Source organism: Tachyglossus aculeatus, chromosome X1, assembly GCF_015852505.1.
Source record: "Tachyglossus aculeatus isolate mTacAcu1 chromosome X1, mTacAcu1.pri, whole genome shotgun sequence".
In the NCBI taxonomy this organism is placed as follows: Eukaryota; Metazoa; Chordata; class Mammalia; order Monotremata; family Tachyglossidae; genus Tachyglossus; species Tachyglossus aculeatus.
The window spans coordinates 115,879,745-115,897,058 of NC_052101.1; the positions used below are offsets into that span (position 1 = coordinate 115,879,745).

Below are 17,314 nucleotides of genomic sequence, written 5' to 3' on the forward strand. Positions count from 1 at the left end.
ATGCCATAATTATTATTACCCCATCCCAGGATTCATTCTAGGTGCAGAAGTGCTGGAGGCTTGGGCTCTCGCTAAATAATAATAATAATTATAGTATTTAAGTGCTTACTATGTGCCAAGCCCTGGGGTAGATACAAGGTAATGAGGTTGTTCCACATGGGGCTCACAGTCTTCATCCCCATTATACACGTGAGGGAACCGAGGCCCAGAGAAGTGGAGTGACTTGCCCAAGGTCACACAGTAGACTAGTGACAGAGCCGGGAGTAGAACCGATGACTTTCCGACTCCCAGGACCGGGCTGTAGCCACCACACCCTGCTGCTGTCCAAGGAGCCCCTCTGGCTATCTCTTTCGGGGGGAGCCCGCAGTTCTTTGACTTTGCCCCTGACCGGGTTGCGTGATGTTTTTTGATGTTTCAGAACTGCACTTATTACTGGGGTTTTGCTGCCTGGATGGCCTATTACATCAACCACCCCCTCTACACCCCACCGAGTAAGTGATCTGCCCCTCCCCTTCCCTCGGGGGCTCCTGCAGGCTGGCCTCCTGCTCCAGAGCACCTGTGCATCTCAGTCTCCACCTGAGAAAACCGACCCCAGCACTTGGCGGTCCCCCTGGGTGACGGACGCCTCTCTCCGTTCTGCTTCCTCCCCCCCGCCCCCTCTCCCCCACCAGCGTATGGCAGTGAGCAGGTGAAGCTAGCACTCATCATCTTCCTGGTAAATAGGGGTGGCGTCGGTGGTGGGGGGCGGGAGGGAAGGGGGGGAATGTGCTGCTGAGCAGCCCAGGCCAGAGTGGGAGGGAAGCACTTGCTGTGAAGCTGTCAGGGAGGTGGGGGCTGGAGTGTATTGGGAGAGCAAGGAGCTTGGGGGTGGGGGGTGCCCAAGAGCCGTTGGACCCCCCCCAGGACTCACTCTTATGCTCACAGCTTTGCCAGCTGGGCAACTTCTCCATTCACATCGCCCTGCGGAATCTGCGCCCGGCTGGTGAGTAAGGGCCGGAGGGGGAAGGGAACTGCCCAAGGCAGGCAGGGCACTGGAGAGTCCCAGGCAGGAAGGAGGACCAAAGGGGACAAACCCTCCGCTATCTCTGGCCTCCCTCTAATCCTGCTCCAAGAGAGGGAGGTGGGGAGCTGAGCACCCGGCTGGGAGGGCTGGCGACTGATCGCTGCCTCCCTTTTCTCCGCCCAGGCTCCAAAGCCAGGAAGATCCCGTATCCAACCAAGAACCCTTTCACATGGCTATTCCTGCTGGTATCATGTCCGAATTATACCTATGAGGTGAGAGCCTGCCGGCTTGCTCGTGTGCCCACTGTCGCCTCCCCCCAGCGGGAGCCGGGGCCTCTGGCTGCCGGGCTCTCGGGCCAGTCACGGTGGCCGTCCCTCCGGCTGGGGGGCTGGTGTCCCCACTCCTTCGCCGAACCCCGGGGTCATTGCAAATCACAGTCGCCTTCTGGCAGCTCTAGTAATGTAATCAACTCTCTAATGAACGGAAGTCTCCCTATCTGGGCCCCAGGAAAAGTGGTGAGCACAAGGCGGCCCGAGAGGGGAGCCCAGGTTGGAAGGGTGGGGAGCAGCTGTTGCTGCCGTGGCACCTGCAGTGCTCAGTCCCTGCACCTGTCATTGAGCAACAAGCCCCCCCATGGCTCCTCTTTCCCCTGAACCCACGGAAGAGCTAAGATTTCCTGTCCTGCAGGCTGAGCCCACCCCAGCCTATTTTAGCTCCTCCACCAGGGAGTCAGGTTACGGTGGCAGCACAGGGCCCGGGAAGGGCAGCATACCCAGCCACAGGAGCTGCCGACAAACTGGTGGTCGGCGGGACCACTTGGGCCGGTTCCCAGGCCGTCTCCTCTCCCCAGCTGGGCCCAGGCGGGCGTGACCGGTTAGTTTCTTCCCTGAAACTGGCCTCGCTGCCTCAGGAGAGCAAGGAAAAGGGGACTGTTGTCTCCAGAACCCAATTTCCCGCTTCCCCCTGTCTTTTTGTCTCTGAGCCTCTGGCCTCAGAAGCCAGCTCTGGGGCCCTGACTTTGGGCTCTGAACAGGCCCACCGAAGCTCACGCAATTCTTGGCAAGGCTTATCCCAGAAATGGGGGCGAGAGGAGGGGGTGCTGAAGGCCACGATGGGACCCTTGCTTCAGAGCCTAGAGGTGCTGCCTCCTGTCGAGGCAGCTGTCCTCCTCTCCCAGGCTCCAGCTGCTTGTTCTCGGCCCACAGCAGCAAGGGTTCAGTGGGTAACAAACTGGCTTAGTGTCTGACTGGTTGCCTGCCTCAATGCCTTGCAGGTGGGCTCCTGGATCGGGTTTGCCATCATGACCCAGTGCCTCCCAGGTGAGCCTTCTGCCTTCCCCAGCCCCTTTTCTCCTTCCTCCCCCAGCCCTCTGGTGAGGTGGGCTGTGGAGGGGGAGCTCTAAGCGGGCAGGGGCCTACAAGGCCCCCCCGGGCCGATACTTCATTCAGGCCATAGCCTGGAGGGCCGCTCCCTCTTTCCCAACTGCTGCTTAGCCCAGGCGTGAAATAACAGTGACCCCGGGCGAGGAAGTGGAAGGCGTCTTGCGCCTCTTCCCTCCTTGCTTCTGTTCAGAAATAAGGCAGAGGAAAGCAAGGGAGTCCCAGAGAACCAAGAGAGCCCGTGGCCTGCCTCCAGGCCACCAGAGCTCCCCCCACCCCCCACTTCTCTCTGCAGTGGCCCTCTTCTCTCTCGTCGGCTTCATCCAGATGACCATCTGGGCCAAGGGGAAGCACCGTAGCTACTTGAAGGAGTTCCGTGACTACCCCCCTCTGCGCTCCCCCATTATACCCTTCCTGCTGTGAGTGGCCCTGCTCAGGGCAGGGAGGGGGACTGGAGGCAAAACAGCTTCTGCCCCAACCACATTTTTACTTTTTTGCGGGGCAGGGATTTTGTTTTCTAACATTGTGAGCGGCTGCCAGAACCGGCCGGAGCAGGGATAGCCAGGTCCCCACCCTGCTGGACACAACACATGGCCTTCAGGGGCTCAGGCCCCTCCTTTACTTCTTTCCCAGAAAGCTGTGCCACTCTAAGGGCTCTCCTATTCTCCTGTCCCAAAGGCAATTTCCCTTCCTTCTGCTGAGACTTCCCTCTTGAGTCACGGGCAGCCAGGGCTGTACCTGCTCCCTTGGCTCCTGCCACCGTTAAAGCGCGGGGACGGGCAGCGGAGCACTCGGAGTTAACTTTGGATGGGAGAGGTGGGGGTTGATGCTGAGCCTAAGCCGCGGTCTTGCCTCTTTCCCGTCTTAACCCAGACCCTCGTCCAAACCGTGTTAGGTGCAGCCATCTCCTCAGAAACGAGGGCCTTGTGGCCCAAGTCCTGGCTGAGAGAGTAGGGCGGATGCTGGCCCAGGGAAGGGTTAGGGTTCTGGGCTGCTTTTCTGGACATAGGAATAAACACAAACCTGGCACCAGACCCTCCTGACTCAGTGGTTCTTCAGCATGGGCTGCAGGCGGGGAGGGGAGTCGGAGACACAGGGGAGGGCTGGAACAAACTACAGGGTGGGCCGTATGCCCCCTGACCTTACCCCAACAACTTGTAAAGTGGGCTCAAAGTGGTCCAGGAATCTGGGAGGGGAGAAGAGACTGAGCCCAAGCTGGTGACGAGGGACCGTCTCCAAAGAGACAGACACAAATCTGACAGCGGGGGCTGTGAAGGGTTCACGTTGAAGGCCGTTGGGTTTATTTTTCCAACTATCTTACACGCACGTGGGCCGAGCCTCTGGCCAGACAGAGCCCGGGCCACGTGGCCCAGGGGACCCCGCTCCCCCATCTACGCTGAAAGCTGCGCTGCTTCCTTCAGCTCCCGGCGTTTCTTCCTGGCCAACAGGCGCCTCTCCCGTTCAAACTCCTTCATGCGACTCACGTAACTGGGGAGGAAGGGGGTGGGTTAGAGCGGTAAGGGGGGGGGGGGCTATCATTTGGCGGTCCCCGTTTTAGGGCTCTCCGAGAAATGGGTGGCGGCGTGGGCCGACCGAGGATGCACAGTTGTCCCCTGGGGGGGCTGTTGGGATGCTTCTCTTTGGGGGGGGGGGGGGGGGGGGGGACAGGGCCGAAACCTAGGAACTGGGGGGGAAATCCAGCTACTGGCTGGTTCTGTGGGCCAGTACCGCCCCCTACTGGCCAGAAGCTGGACTGACGAAGACCCCAAAAGCTGCCCCTTTTTGTACAAGCGCTTAGTACAGTGCTCTGCACATAGTAAGCGCTCAATAAATACGATTGATTGCCTCCCGAGCCCCCCCCGACCCTAGAGAACTTGAGGGGCCCACGGCGTCCCACAATTCTGGGAAAGGCTCCCATCCACTAGTGCTGGTTTCCAAATCCCCACCCTGGCAGCCATGGGGCCCGTCTTCCCCGAACACTGCGATAATTAGCAGCCCTACCTCTTGTACTGGTTGCCTCCCCCATCTGCAAAAACCCGGGAGGCTGAAAGCCCTCTTTCTGAAGGTTGGATTAAATGGGGGATGATAATTATGGTATTTGCTGAACGCGTACTATGGGCTGGGCACTGTGCGAAGTGCTGGGATGGGGGTTGGTGGGTGGAAGAAGATGACGGAGGTAAACCCTCACAACACTGACTCCTTAGAGTGGAACTAGGATCAAGCCCAGCGCCGAAACCAAGCAGCTCCTTTACCCTGTGCCTCTCCTCTGGGGCAGAAGAAACAGAACTGGCTCATTCACCTGAGGTCATGGAAAAGGAAAGAGACTTTGGACTTCCCAAGCGCTTAGTACAGTGCTCTGCACATAGTAAGCACTCAATAAATACGATTGATGATGATGATGATGATGAGACACACACAAAGTCAGCACCACAATTAGAAATTGGGAAGCCACATGATCAGACGCATACAGTAAAAGCCTGGGAGGAGAGGACCCGAGGACTAATCCCAGATCTGCCACTTGTCTGCTGCATGACCTTAGGGAAGAAACAACTTCTCTGGGCCTCAGTTCCCTCATCTGTCAAATGGGGATTAAAACCGTGAGCCCCACGTGGGATGTGGACTGTGTCCAACCCCATCAGCTTGTATCTACCCCAGCGCTTAGTACAGTGCCTGGCACCAGTAAGCACTCAAAATACCATTTTTAAAAAAGACCTGGACACACTGCACCTCCGTGGCTCAGTGGAAAGAACACGGGCTTGGGAGTCAGAGGTCATGGGTTCAAATCCCAGCTCCGCCACTTAGCTGTGTGACTTTGGGCAAGTCACTTTAACTTCTCTGTGCCTCAGTTCCCTCATCTGTAAAGTGGGGATTGACTGTGAGCCCCACATAGGACAACCTGATCACCTTGTATCCCCCCAGAGTGCTGTGCACATAGTAAGCGCTTAACAAATACCATCATTATTATTATTACTCCTTCACCTCCCCCGGAGTTGGGCTTCTCTCAGAGTAGATGCAGACCTGGCCTTGAGGGCTCCAATCAAACAGGGTGGCCTGTTTCAACAGGTTATTTGGGTTTAGGTTCAAGACTCACGAGCAGACCCAGCTGGGCCTGGTCCTTAGGGACAGGGGCACAAGGCACTCCACATCCATGGAAATTAACACGCGTGGGAACACACCATGCAGAGAGGGCGGTTTCCCCACAAAACTGTGACCTGAGTCGCCACCTTGCCCTCATCAGATCGGGGCCCAGGCCAGGGTTCTGATCAAGTCGGAATGGTGGCGGTCCCACCTTTGCAACACAGTTAAAATCCACCCTTTCCTCTCCATCCAAACTGCTACCAAGTTAACACAATCACTCATCCTATCCTGCCTGGATTACTGCATCAGCCTCCTTGCTGACCTCCCAGCCTCTTGTCTCTCCCTGCTCCAGTCCGTACTTCACTTTGCTGCCCGGATCATTTTTCTATAAAGATGCTCAGGACATGTCACCCCACGCCTCAAAAAACTCCAATGGTTGCCCATCTGCCTCCGCATCAAGCAAAAACTCCTCACCACTGGTTTTAAAGCACTCCACCACCTTGACCTCTCCTACCTCAAAAACTCCTATTGGCTTCAAAGCTCTCCATCACCTTGCCCCTCCTTACCTCACCTCCCTTCTCTCCTATATCCCAGTCCACACATTCCGCTCCTCTGGTACTAACTTTCTCACTGTGCCTTGTTCTTGCCTGTCCCACGTCCTCCTGGCCTGGAATACCCTTCCTCCTCAAACGCACCAAACTAGCGCACTTCCCCGCTTCAAGGCCCTACTGGAAGCTCACCTCCTCCAGGAGGCCTTCCCAGACTAAGCCCCCCTTTTCCTCTGCTCCCCCTCATTGCCCCAACCTGCTCCCTTTGCTCTACCTCCTTCCCCGCCCCACGGCACTTGTGTATCTATGTACATATTAATAATTATAATTCTATTTTTATTAGTGACTTGTATATATAATTCTATTTATAATGATGCTACTGATACCTATATTTACTTGTTTTGATGTCTGTCCCCCCCCCCCCTTCTATACTGTGAGCCCACTGTGGGCAGGGATTGTCTCTACTGCTGAATTGTACTTCCCAAGCGCTTGGTACAATGCTCTGCACACAGTAAGTGCTCAATAAATACGAATGAATAAACACTTTGCTCCGCGAATGCTAAGCTCCTCGCTGTGCCTCGATCTTGCCTGTCTCAATGCCGAACCCTGGCCCAATCCTGCCTCTGGCCTGAAACACCCTCCCTCCTCAAATCCGACGGACAATTACTCTCCCCATCTTCAAAGCCTTATTGAAGGCCCATCTCCTCCAGAGGCCTTCCCTGACTAAACCCCCCTTTCCTCTTCTCCCACTCCTTTCTGCACTGCCTTGCCTTGCTCCCTTTGTTCTCCCTTGCTTCCAGCCCCACAGCACTTACGTACATACCTGCAACTTATTTGTATTAATATCTGCCTTCTCCCCTGCCCGCCCAGACTCGTTATGGGCAGGGAGTGTGTCTGTTTATTGTTCTCTCCCAAACACTTAGTACAGTGCTCTGCACACAGTAAGTGCTCGATAAATACGACTGAAGGAATCAATGACGAACGGGGATTTTCCAGGTCAGAGGCCTGATCGCCGGAGCCTGGATCTTCTGGAACCCACCCTCCCAGGGCCCCTGAGGCAGTCCCACCTGTCCAGCTTATCCTAAGGAAAACAGGTCTGGAAGTAAGCAGTGGAAAGGGCCTGGATCCAAGCAAGCCTGCACCCCGCCGGTGCTGCTTAGGGTGGAGAGAGGGACGCTAGGTCCCAGCTGACCTTTAGGGTCAGTGCAAACGGGAGATGAGCTCTGGTCACCCCTGAGGAGCAGTCAGGTTCATTTCTGGTGAAGGCGGGAGGCATTGGGAGATGCGATCCTAACAGCCCAAGGGACAACTGCGCACGGAACCCACAAGGCAGGGAAGGGACGGGGGCACCCTCGGCCCCATGCCGTACTCCTCCGCGTCCGAACCCAGCTGTAGCCGCCACACCTTGGTACCGTGCCCCTTTGGGGGCACAAGCCAACGGGGCTGGCGGGGCGAGGGGTCAGGCTGGGGTCCCCAAGCCCTTACTCCAGGTGCTCGCAGTAGTCCCAGTCGTGCCGCTCGTGCTTGCAGGCCAGGAAGTTGGGGAAGTTGTCCCGTTTGCACTTGAGCAGCTTGATGAGGTGATGTGCGCAGTAATCCCGCTGCTTCAGCAACAGCTGTGCGTCGTTCATCTCTTTCTGCGTGGCCACCATCACTGCGGACGGGGAAGATTGGGGGGGGGGGGGGCAAAGGGGGGGTCTCCTTTCTCTTTTCCCTCCCTTTTCCCCTACGAGGCTCCCGGTGAGATTTCCTCGGTCTTGGAAATTCCTATTAAGGACCTAGCCAACTCTTTAAAAGAAACACAATTTTCAACTATACGATTTTAGTTCCAATATGAGATCAATCAGTCATATTTATTGAGCACTTACTGCATGCAGAGCACTGTACTGCGCGCTTGGGAGAGTGCATTCTAACAGAGGTGAATGGTCCCTGCCCACAAGGAACTTAGATTCTAGATGGGAAGACAGACATTAAATTACAGATGCGTACATAAGTGCCTTGGGGCTGAGCGGGAGGGATGAGTACAGCGTGCAAATCCTAGCGCCAAGGCGACACAGAAGGGAGTGGGAGAAGAGGAAAGAGGAGAGTCTGTCGGATGTGAAGAGGGACGGCGTCAACGGCCGGATGAGATCGGGGTACAGTGAGTAGGTTGGCATGAGAGTCGCCCCCCGGCCCACGTCCTCCCCCGGGCCTGGAATGCCCTCCCTCTGCCCCTCCGCCAAGCTAGCTCTATTCCTCCCTTCAAGGCCCTGCTGAGAGCTCACCTCCTCCAGGAGGCCTTCCCAGACTGAGCCTCTTCCTTCCTCTCCCCCTCCTCCCCCTCTCCATCTCCCACGCCTTACCTCCTTCCCTTCCCCACAGCACCTGTATATATGTATGTATATTTGTACATATTTATTACTCTATTTTTATTTATTTTACTTGTCCATATCTATCCTATTTATTTTGTTAGTCTGTTTGGTTTTGTTCTCTGTCTCCCCCTTTTAGACTGTGAGCCCACTGTTGGATAGGGACTGTCTCTATATGTTGCCAACATGTACTTCCCAAGCGCTTAGTACAGTGCTCTGCACATAGTAAGCGCTCAATAAATACGATTGATATGTTTGTACATATTTATTACTCTATTTTACTTGTACATATCTACTCTACTAATTTTATTTTGTTAGTATGATTGGTTTTGTTCTCTGTCTCCCCCTTTTAGCCTGTGAGCCCACTGTTGGGTAGGGACTGTCTCTATATGTTGCCAATTTGTACTTCCCAGGCGCTTAGTACAGTGCTCTGCACACAGTAAGTGCTCAATAAATACAATTGATGATATGTTTGTACATATTTATTACTCTATTTTACTTGTACATATCTATTCTATTTATTTTGTTAGTATGATTGGTTTTATTCTCTGTCTCCCCCTTTTAGACTTGAGCCCCCTGTTGGGTAGGGACCGTCTCTATATGTTGCCAACTTGTACTTCCCAAGCGCTTAGCACAATGCTCTGCACATAGTAAGCGCTCAATAAATACGATTGATGATGATATGTTTGTACATATTCATTACTCTATTTTACTTGTACATATCTATTCTATTTTATTAGTATGATTGGTTTTATTCTCTGTCTCCCCCTTTTAGACTGTGAGCCCACTGTTGGGTAGGGACTGTCTCTGTATGTTGCCAACTTGCACTTCCCAAGCGCTTAGTCCAGTGCTCTGCACACAGTAAGCGCTCAATAAATACGATTGATGATGATGATGGCCCCAGTGGGGGTTAGGGTTAGCTCTCTTCCTCCCTTCAAGGCCCTGCTGAGGGCTCCCCTCCTCCAGGAGGCCTTCCCACACTGAGCCCCTTCCTTCCTCTCCTCCTCGTCCCCCTCTCCATCCCCCCCATCTTACCTCCTTCCCTTCCCCACAGCACCTGCATATATGTATATATGTTTGTACATATTTATTACTCTATTTATTTTACTCGTACATATCTATTCTATTTATTTTATTTTGGTAGAATGTTCGGTTTTGTTCACTGTCTCCCCCTTTTAGACTGTGAGCCCACTGTTGGGTAGGGACTGTCTCTATATGTTGCCAATTTGTACTTCCCAAGCGCTTAGTCCAGTGCTCTGCACAGAGTAAGTGCTCAATAAATACGATTGATTGATTGATTGATTGAAGGCCCCGGCCCCTCGACGCTAATCCCAGCCGGCCCCCGACACTCACCCCGCTCCTTGCGCTCCGGAAAGCCGTAGTCAGGGGGAAAGGTGGGCATCTTCAAGGGGTCCGGCTCCACCTCCGCATCGCCCCAAATATAACGTCGCCCCAAGTGAGCCCCCATTTCCACTCGCCCGCCGCCGCCGCCACCGCAGGTCACCTCCCCCTGACCCGGAAGTACTATTCCGCCGCCGCCCCCGTCCACTTCCGGGTCGCCCCCTGGATCATAGAGCGGCAGAGCCCGGCGGGCTGTCTCTTTTGGCGCCCCCTGGCGGCGGGAGGTAAGGGCTTCAATTCAATCAATTGCATTTATTGAGCGCTTACTGTAGGCAGAGCATTCATTCATTCATTCATTCAATCGTATTCATTCATTCATTCAATCGTATTTATTGAGCGCTTACTGTGTGCAGAGCACTGGGCTAAGCGCTTGGGAAGTCCAAGTTGGCAACATTCATTCATTCAATCGTATTTATTGAGCGCTTACTGTGTGCAGAGCATTCATTCAATCGTATTCATTCATTCATTCAATCGTATTTATTGAGCGCTTACCGTGTGCAGAGCACTGTGCTAAGCGCTTGGGAAGTACAAGTTGGCAACATTCATTCATTCAATCGTATTTATTGAGCGCTTACTGCGTGCAGAGCACTGTGCTAAGCGCTTGGGAAGTACAAGTTGGCAACATTCATTCATTCAATCGTATTTATTGAGCGCTTACTGTGTGCAGAGCACTGTGCTAAGCGCTTGGGAAGTACAAGTTGGCAACATTCATTCATTCAATCGTATTTATTGAGCGCTTACTGCGTGCAGAGCACTGGGCTAAGCGCTTGGGAAGTACAAGTTGGCAACATTCATTCATTCAATCGTATTTATTGAGCGCTTACTGCATGCAGAGCACTGGGCTAAGCGCTTGGGAAGTACAAGTTGGCAACATTCATTCATTCAATCGTATTTATTGAGCGCTTACTGTGTGCAGAGCATTCATTCATTCATTCAATCGTATTTATTCATTCATTCATTCATTCAATCGTATTTATTGAGCGCTTACTGCGTGCAGAGCACTGGGCTAAGCGCTTGGGAAGTACAAGTTGGCAACATTCATTCATTCAATCGTATTTATTGAGCGCTTACTGCGTGCAGAGCACTGGGCTAAGCGCTTGGGAAGTACAAGTTGGCAACATTCATTCATTCAATCGTATTTATTGAGCGCTTACTGTGTGCAGAGCATTCATTCATTCATTCATTCATTCATTCATTCATTCAATCGTATTTATTGAGCACTTACTGCGTGCAGAGCGCTGGACTAAGCGCTTGGGAAGTACAAGTTGGCACAAGGTGGCAACATTCATTCATTCAATCAATCAATCGTATTTATTGAGCGCTTACTGTGTGCAGAGCATTCATTCATTCATTCATTCGTATTCATTCATTCATTCATTCGTATTCATTCATTCATTCATTCAATCGTATTTATTGAGCGCTTACTGCGTGCAGAGCACTGGACTAAGCGCTTGGGAAGTACAAGTCGGCACAAGTTGGCAACATTCATTCATTCAATCAATCGTATTTATTGAGCGCTTACTGTGTGCACAGCACTGGACTAAGCGCTTGGGAAGTCATCATCATCATCATCAATCTATTTATTGAGCGCCTACTATGTGCAAAGCACTGTACTAAGCGCTTGGGAAGTACAAATTGGCAACATATAGAGACAGTCCCTACCCAACAGTGTGCTCACAGTCTAAAAGGGGGAGACAGAGAACAAAACCAAACATACTAACAAAATAAAATAAATAGAATAGATAGGTACAAGTAAAATAAATAAATAAATAAATAGAGTAATAAATCTGTACAAACATATATACATATATACAGGTGCTGTGGGGAAGGGAAGGAGGTAAGATGGAGGGGATGGAGAGGGGGACGAGGAGGAGAGGAAGGAAGGGGCTCAGCCTGGGAAGGCCTCCTGGAGGAGGTGAGCTCTCAGTAGGGCCTTGAAGGGAGGAAGAGAGCGAGCTTGGCGGATGGGCGGAGGGAGGGCACAATCGTATTTATTCATTCATTCATTCATTCAATCGTATTTATTGAGCGCTTACTGTGTGCAGAGCACTGGACTAAGCGCTTGGGAAATACAAGTTGGCAACATTCATTCATTCAATCGTATTTATTGAGCACTTACTGTATGCAGAGCACTGTGCTAAGCGCTTGGGAAGTCCAAGTTGGCAACATCTAGAGCCGGTCCCTACCCAACAGCGGGCTCACAGTCTAGAACGGAGAGACAGATGACCAAACATATTAACAAAACAGAATAAACAGAATAAATATGTACAAGTCAAATACAGGAGAAGCAGCATGGCTCAGTGGAAAGAGCCCGGGCCTTGGAGTCGGAGGTCATGGGTTCAAATCCCAGCTCCGCCAATTGTCAGCTGTGGGACCTTGGGCAAGTCACTTCACTTCTCTGGGCCTCGGTTCCCTCACCGGCCTTGAAGACGGGCCTCCTGGCGCAGTATCCCATGAAGGCGATGTAGTACAGTGCCCAAGCGCTTAGTACAGTGCTCAAGCGCTTAGTACAGTGCTCTGCACACAGTAAGCGCTCAATAAATACGATTGATGATGATGATGATGTAGAGGAGGCGCGGGTCGGTGATGTGGGGCGGGGGCCGGCTCCGGGCCTGCTCGGGCAGGAACTGCAGCGGCACCGACCCCGGACGCACGCTCAGAGCACTGTACTAAGCGCTTGGAAAGTACAATTCGGCAACGATAGAGACAGTTCCTACCCAACAGCGGGCTCACAGTCTTCAAGAACGTCAAACCCTCCTTGGGGATGCTGGTCTTTTAGACTGTGAGCCCACTGTTGGGTAGGGACTGTCTCTATATGTTGCCAACTTGTACTTCCCAGGCGCTTAGTACAGTGCTCTGCACACAGTAAGCGCTCAATAAATACGATTGATTGATTGATTGACTGGCCAGAAGGAAAGACAGACAGAGACACAGACACACTTGGGAAGCTAATGATAATAATACTAATACTGGCATTTATTAAGCGCTTACTATGTGCAAAGCGCCGCTGGGGAGGTTACAAGGTGATCAGGTTGTCCCCCGGGTGGGGGGGCTCACAGCCTTCACCCCCATTTTACAGATGAGGAAACTAAGGCACAGAGAAATTAAGTGACTTGCCCAAAGTCACACAGCTGGGAATTGGCGGAGGCTGGATTTGAACCCATGACCTCGGACTCCAAAGCCCGGGCTCTTTCCACTGAGCCACGCTGCTTCTCGTAGTTGAAAGGGGGTGTTTAATTCCAGGCCATCGTTTTATTCCCCCCCTCCCTCTCCCGGTACTAAGCACTTGAGAGAGTGCAATACAACAATAGACAGACACATTCCCTCCCCACAGTGAGTTTACAGTCTAGAGCAGGGAAGACAGACATTAATATAAATATAATACCTGTATATACGTTTGTACATATTTATTACTCTATTTATTTTATTTGTACATATCTATTCTATTTATTTTATTTTGTGAGTATGTTTGGTTTTGTTCTCTGTCTCCCCCTTTTAGCCTGTGAGCCCACTGTTGGGTAGGGACTGTATGTGTTGCCGATTTGTGCTTCCCAAGCGCTTAGTCCAGTGCTCTGCACACAGTAAGCGCTCAATAAATACGACTGATGATGATGATGATAAATAAAGAAATTACAGGTACGTACATTGAGTGCTGTAGGGCTGGGAGGGAGCAAGTCAGGGTGACGCAGAAGGGAGTGGGAAAAGAGGAAAGCGGGGGCTTAGTCAGGGAAGGCCTTTCCTTCTAAATCCTCAGCTCCTCGTAGACGTTTAACTAATAATTTTGCTGCCATGGCAAATTTCACTAACCCGAGGTGTTTGCCTTTGCCTCCTCTCCCTCCCAAACTGTCTTCCATAATAATAATATCTGTTGAGGATGATGGTATTTGTTCAGCGCTTAATAATAATAATAATGTTGGTATTTGTTAAGCGCTTACTATGTGCAAGGCACTGTTCTAAGCGCTGGGGTAGATACAAGGTCATCAGGTTGTCCCACGGGGGGCTCACAGTCTTCATCCCCATTTTACAGATGAGGGAACTGAGGCCCAGAGAAGTGAAGCGACTTGCCCAAAGCCACACAGCTGACAAGGGGCAGAGCCGGGATTTGAATCAATCAATCAATCAATCGTATTTATTGAGCGCTTACTATGTGCAGAGCACTGTACTAAGCGCTTGGGAAGTACAAATTGGCATCACATAGAGACAGTCCCTACCCAACAGTGGGCTCACAGTCTAAAAGGGGGAGACAGAGAACAGAACCAAACATACCAACAAAATAAAATAAGTAGGATAGAAATGTACAAGTAAAATAAATAAATAAATAAATAAATAGAGTAATAAATATGTACAACCATATATACATATATACAGGTGCTGTGGGGAAGGGAAGGAGGTAAGACGGGGGGATGGAGAGGGGGACGAGGGGGAGAGGAAAGAAGGGGCTCAGTCTGGGAAGGCCTCCTGGAGGAGGTGAGCTCTCAGCAGGGCCTCGACACTGAGCCACGCTGCTTCTCCAATGCTCCAGTGCTTACTACGTGCCAAGCACTGCTCTAAGCACTGGGGTAGATACAAGGTGATCAGGTTGTCCCACGGGGGGCTCACAGTCTTAATCCCCATTTTCCAGCTGTGGTCATTGAGGCACAGTGAAGTGACTTGCCCAAAGTCACCCAAGTGGCGGAGGCAGGATTGGAACCCACAACCTCTCACTCCCAAGCCCAGGCTCTTTCCACTAAGCCACGCCGCTTAAGCGCTACTTCTGCACCAAGCACTGTACTGAGCCTAGGAGGAAACAGAGAAGCAGCGTGGCTCAGAGGAAAGAGCCCGGGCTTTGGAGTCAGAGGTCACGGGTTCGAATCCCGGCTCCGCCACTTGTCTGCTGTGTGACTTTGGGCAAGTCCCTTCACTTCTCTGGGCCTCAGTTCCCTCATCTGTAAAATGGGGATAAAGACTGTGAGCCCCCAGTGGGACGACCTGATCACCTTGTAAGCTCCCCAGCGCTTAGAACAGTGCTTTGCATGTAGTAAGTGCTTAATAAATGCCATTATTATTACATGAGACTGTTAGGTGGAACAGTCTCCAGCCTACATGGGACTCACTGTCGTAGCAGGAGGGAGAACGGGGATTGGATCCCCATTTTACAGATGAGGAAACTGAGGCACAGAGCAGTTAAGTGACTTGCCCAAGGTCACATAGCAGAAGACATGTGAGAAGCAGTGTGTTCTAGCAGGAAGAGGACGTAGACTGTGAGTCCCATGAGAGCCAGGGACCGTGTTTAGTATCCATTTGTGTACTTTCTCCAAGCACTTAGTACAGTGCTTTGCACTCAGTAAGCACTTAATAAATACCATTACTAGGACCTGGGTTCGAATCCCAGCTCCGCCACTTGTTTGCCATGTGACCTGGGCAAGGCATTTAATTTCGACGTGCCTCAGTTACCTCGTCTGTCAAATGGGGATTAAGACCGTGAGCCCCACATGGGACACGGACTGTGTCCAACCTGATTATCTCATATCTACCCCAGGGCTTAGTACAGTGCTTGGCACATAGCGAATGCTTAATAAATACCACTAGAAGAAGTGGCAGGGCCATATTTAGAACTCAGGTCCTCTGATTCGAAAGCCCGTGCTCTTTCCACTAGGCCATGCTGCTTCTCAGGTGTAACTAGACTGTAATCTCATTGTGGTCAGGTAACATGTCTATCAACTCGTACTGTACTTCCCAAGCATTTCGTACAGTGCTCTGCACACCGTAAGCGCTCAATAAATACGACTGATTGATTGGAATTCATTCATTCATTCAATCGTATTTATTGAGCACGTACTGTGCGCAGAGCACCGTACGAAGCGCTTGGAAAGTACAATTCAGCAACAGAGACAATCCCTGCCCACCGTGGGCTCACTGTCTAGGAGGAGGGAGGCAGACATCAAAACCGGTAAACAGGCAACAATAGCATCAATAGAAATAAATAGAATTAGAGATGTATAAGACACGTCGGAACAAGTAAAACAGGCGTTAATATAAATAGATGGAATTAGAGATATGCACATATATATATATACACAAGTGCTGGGGGGCGGGGAGGGGGAGTAGAGGAAAGGGAGTGAGTCCGGGCGAGGTGGGAGGGGAGGGGAAGCTGAGGAAAAGGGGGAATACGATTGATTGATTGACTGATAATTCCATTTCTTTATCCTGCACCATTCCTTGGAGTCACTGCGACGACTGCCTTTTAGACTGTGAGCCCACTGTTGGGTAGGGACTGTCTCTATGTGTTGCCAACTTGTACTTCCCAAGCGCTTAGTACAGTGCTCTGCCCACAGTAAGCGCTCAATAAATACGATTGATTGATTGATTGATCTTCTGAGCGAGTTGGTGGGAGATTGGCAGGGCCAGAGGCATGGCATGAGCAGTGCCTGTTGCTGGGTAGGGACCGTCTCTATCTGTTGCCGAGCTGTACTCTCCCAAGCGCTTAGTACAGTGCTCTGCACACAGTAAGCGCTCAATAAATACGAGTGAATGAATGAATGAATACTAGGGCGCTCAATAAATACGGATGAATGAATGAATGAATACTAGGGCTTTCTCCAATTTGGTTCGGCACTGCTGCCCTCTAGCGGTCTCCTTCTCTCATTACATTGTAAGACATTCATTCATTCATTCATTCATTCAATCGTATTTATTGAGCGCTTCCTGTGTGCAGAGCACTGTACTAAGCGCTTGGGAAGCCCAAGTCGGCAATATATAGAGACGGCCCCTACCCAACAACGGGCTCACAGTCTAGAAGGGGGGGACAGACAACGAAACAAAGCAAGTAGACAGGTGACAAAACCATCAGAATAAATAGAATGAGAGCTATATGTACATCATTCATAAAATAGAGTAGCAAATATGTACAAGTAAAATAGACAGAGTAAAAAAATGCACCCTTCCTAGAATGAATGATCTAGAGATCTGGCCAGGCCCGCCGTTCAGTCAATTCTATTTATTCAGCGCTTACGGTGTGCAGAGCACTGTACTAAACTCTTGGGAGAGTACAATATAACAATATAACAGACACATTCCCTGCCCACAGTGAGCGTACAGTCTAGAGGGGGTGACAGACATTACTATAAATAAATGTATATAAATAAAATTATGGATAGGTATGTAAATGCTGTGGGGAGAGGGGTTTAGCTTCTTGAGTTTAGCTCTTTTTCTTCCCCGCTCCCATCTCTCCGGTCCCACGCCTTATCCTGCCTAAGGTAATCAGGTTTTTGGTCACCGCAATAATAATAATAATTATTATTATTATTATGGTACTTGTGTGACCTTGGGCAAGTCACTTAACTTCTCTGGGCCTCAGTGACCTCATCTGTAAAATGGGGATTAAGACTGGGAGCCCCCCGTGGGACAACCTGATGACGTTGTAACCTCCCCAGCGGTTAGAACAGTGCTTTGCACATAGTAAGCACTTAATAAATGCCATTATTATTGTTATTATTACTACACGCCAAGCACTGTTCTAAGTGCTGGGGTAGATAGAAGTTAATCAGGTTGTATGTTTATTTTGTTAGTATGGTTTTG

At 51.1% G+C, this 17,314-nt stretch overlaps 2 protein-coding genes across 2 annotated transcripts in view; one reads left to right on the forward strand and one right to left on the reverse strand.

The window, feature by feature from the left end:
* Positions 1-3,416, forward strand: part of TECR (trans-2,3-enoyl-CoA reductase) — a 45,318-nt gene extending 41,902 nt beyond the window's left edge. Inside the window, exons 8-13 of the mRNA XM_038772251.1 lie at positions 419-491; positions 672-715; positions 925-982; positions 1,187-1,275; positions 2,277-2,322; positions 2,678-3,416. Of these exons, the coding sequence (XP_038628179.1) occupies positions 419-491; positions 672-715; positions 925-982; positions 1,187-1,275; positions 2,277-2,322; positions 2,678-2,805 (438 nt within the window). The 3' untranslated portion in view covers positions 2,806-3,416. The remainder of the gene's footprint in view (positions 1-418; positions 492-671; positions 716-924; positions 983-1,186; positions 1,276-2,276; positions 2,323-2,677) is intronic.
* A 244-nt stretch (positions 3,417-3,660) lies between these two features.
* On the reverse strand, positions 3,661-9,869 carry NDUFB7 (NADH:ubiquinone oxidoreductase subunit B7). Its single transcript, XM_038772252.1, has 3 exons — positions 9,710-9,869; positions 7,494-7,662; positions 3,661-3,870 (listed from the first exon to the last, which is right to left on the reverse strand). The coding sequence occupies exons 1-3, from the start codon at positions 9,822-9,824 to the stop codon at positions 3,774-3,776; spliced, it is 381 nt and encodes a 126-aa protein (XP_038628180.1). The 5' UTR covers positions 9,825-9,869; the 3' UTR covers positions 3,661-3,773.
* Positions 9,870-17,314: the final 7,445 nt, after the last annotated feature.

Bases quoted from the DNA above. Each gene is read 5' to 3' on its own strand.
- NDUFB7 (XM_038772252.1), bottom strand. From the start codon at position 9,824: ATGGGGGCTCACTTGGGGCGACGTTATATTTGGGGCGATGCGGAGGTG. The intron at 7,663-9,709 runs GTGAGTGTCGGG...CCCCGTCCGCAG, and splicing joins TCCGGAGCGCAAGGAGCGGG to TGATGGTGGCCACGCAGAAA. The intron at 3,871-7,493 runs GTAAGGGCTTGG...CTTCCTCCCCAG, and splicing joins GACTACTGCGAGCACCTGGA to TTACGTGAGTCGCATGAAGG.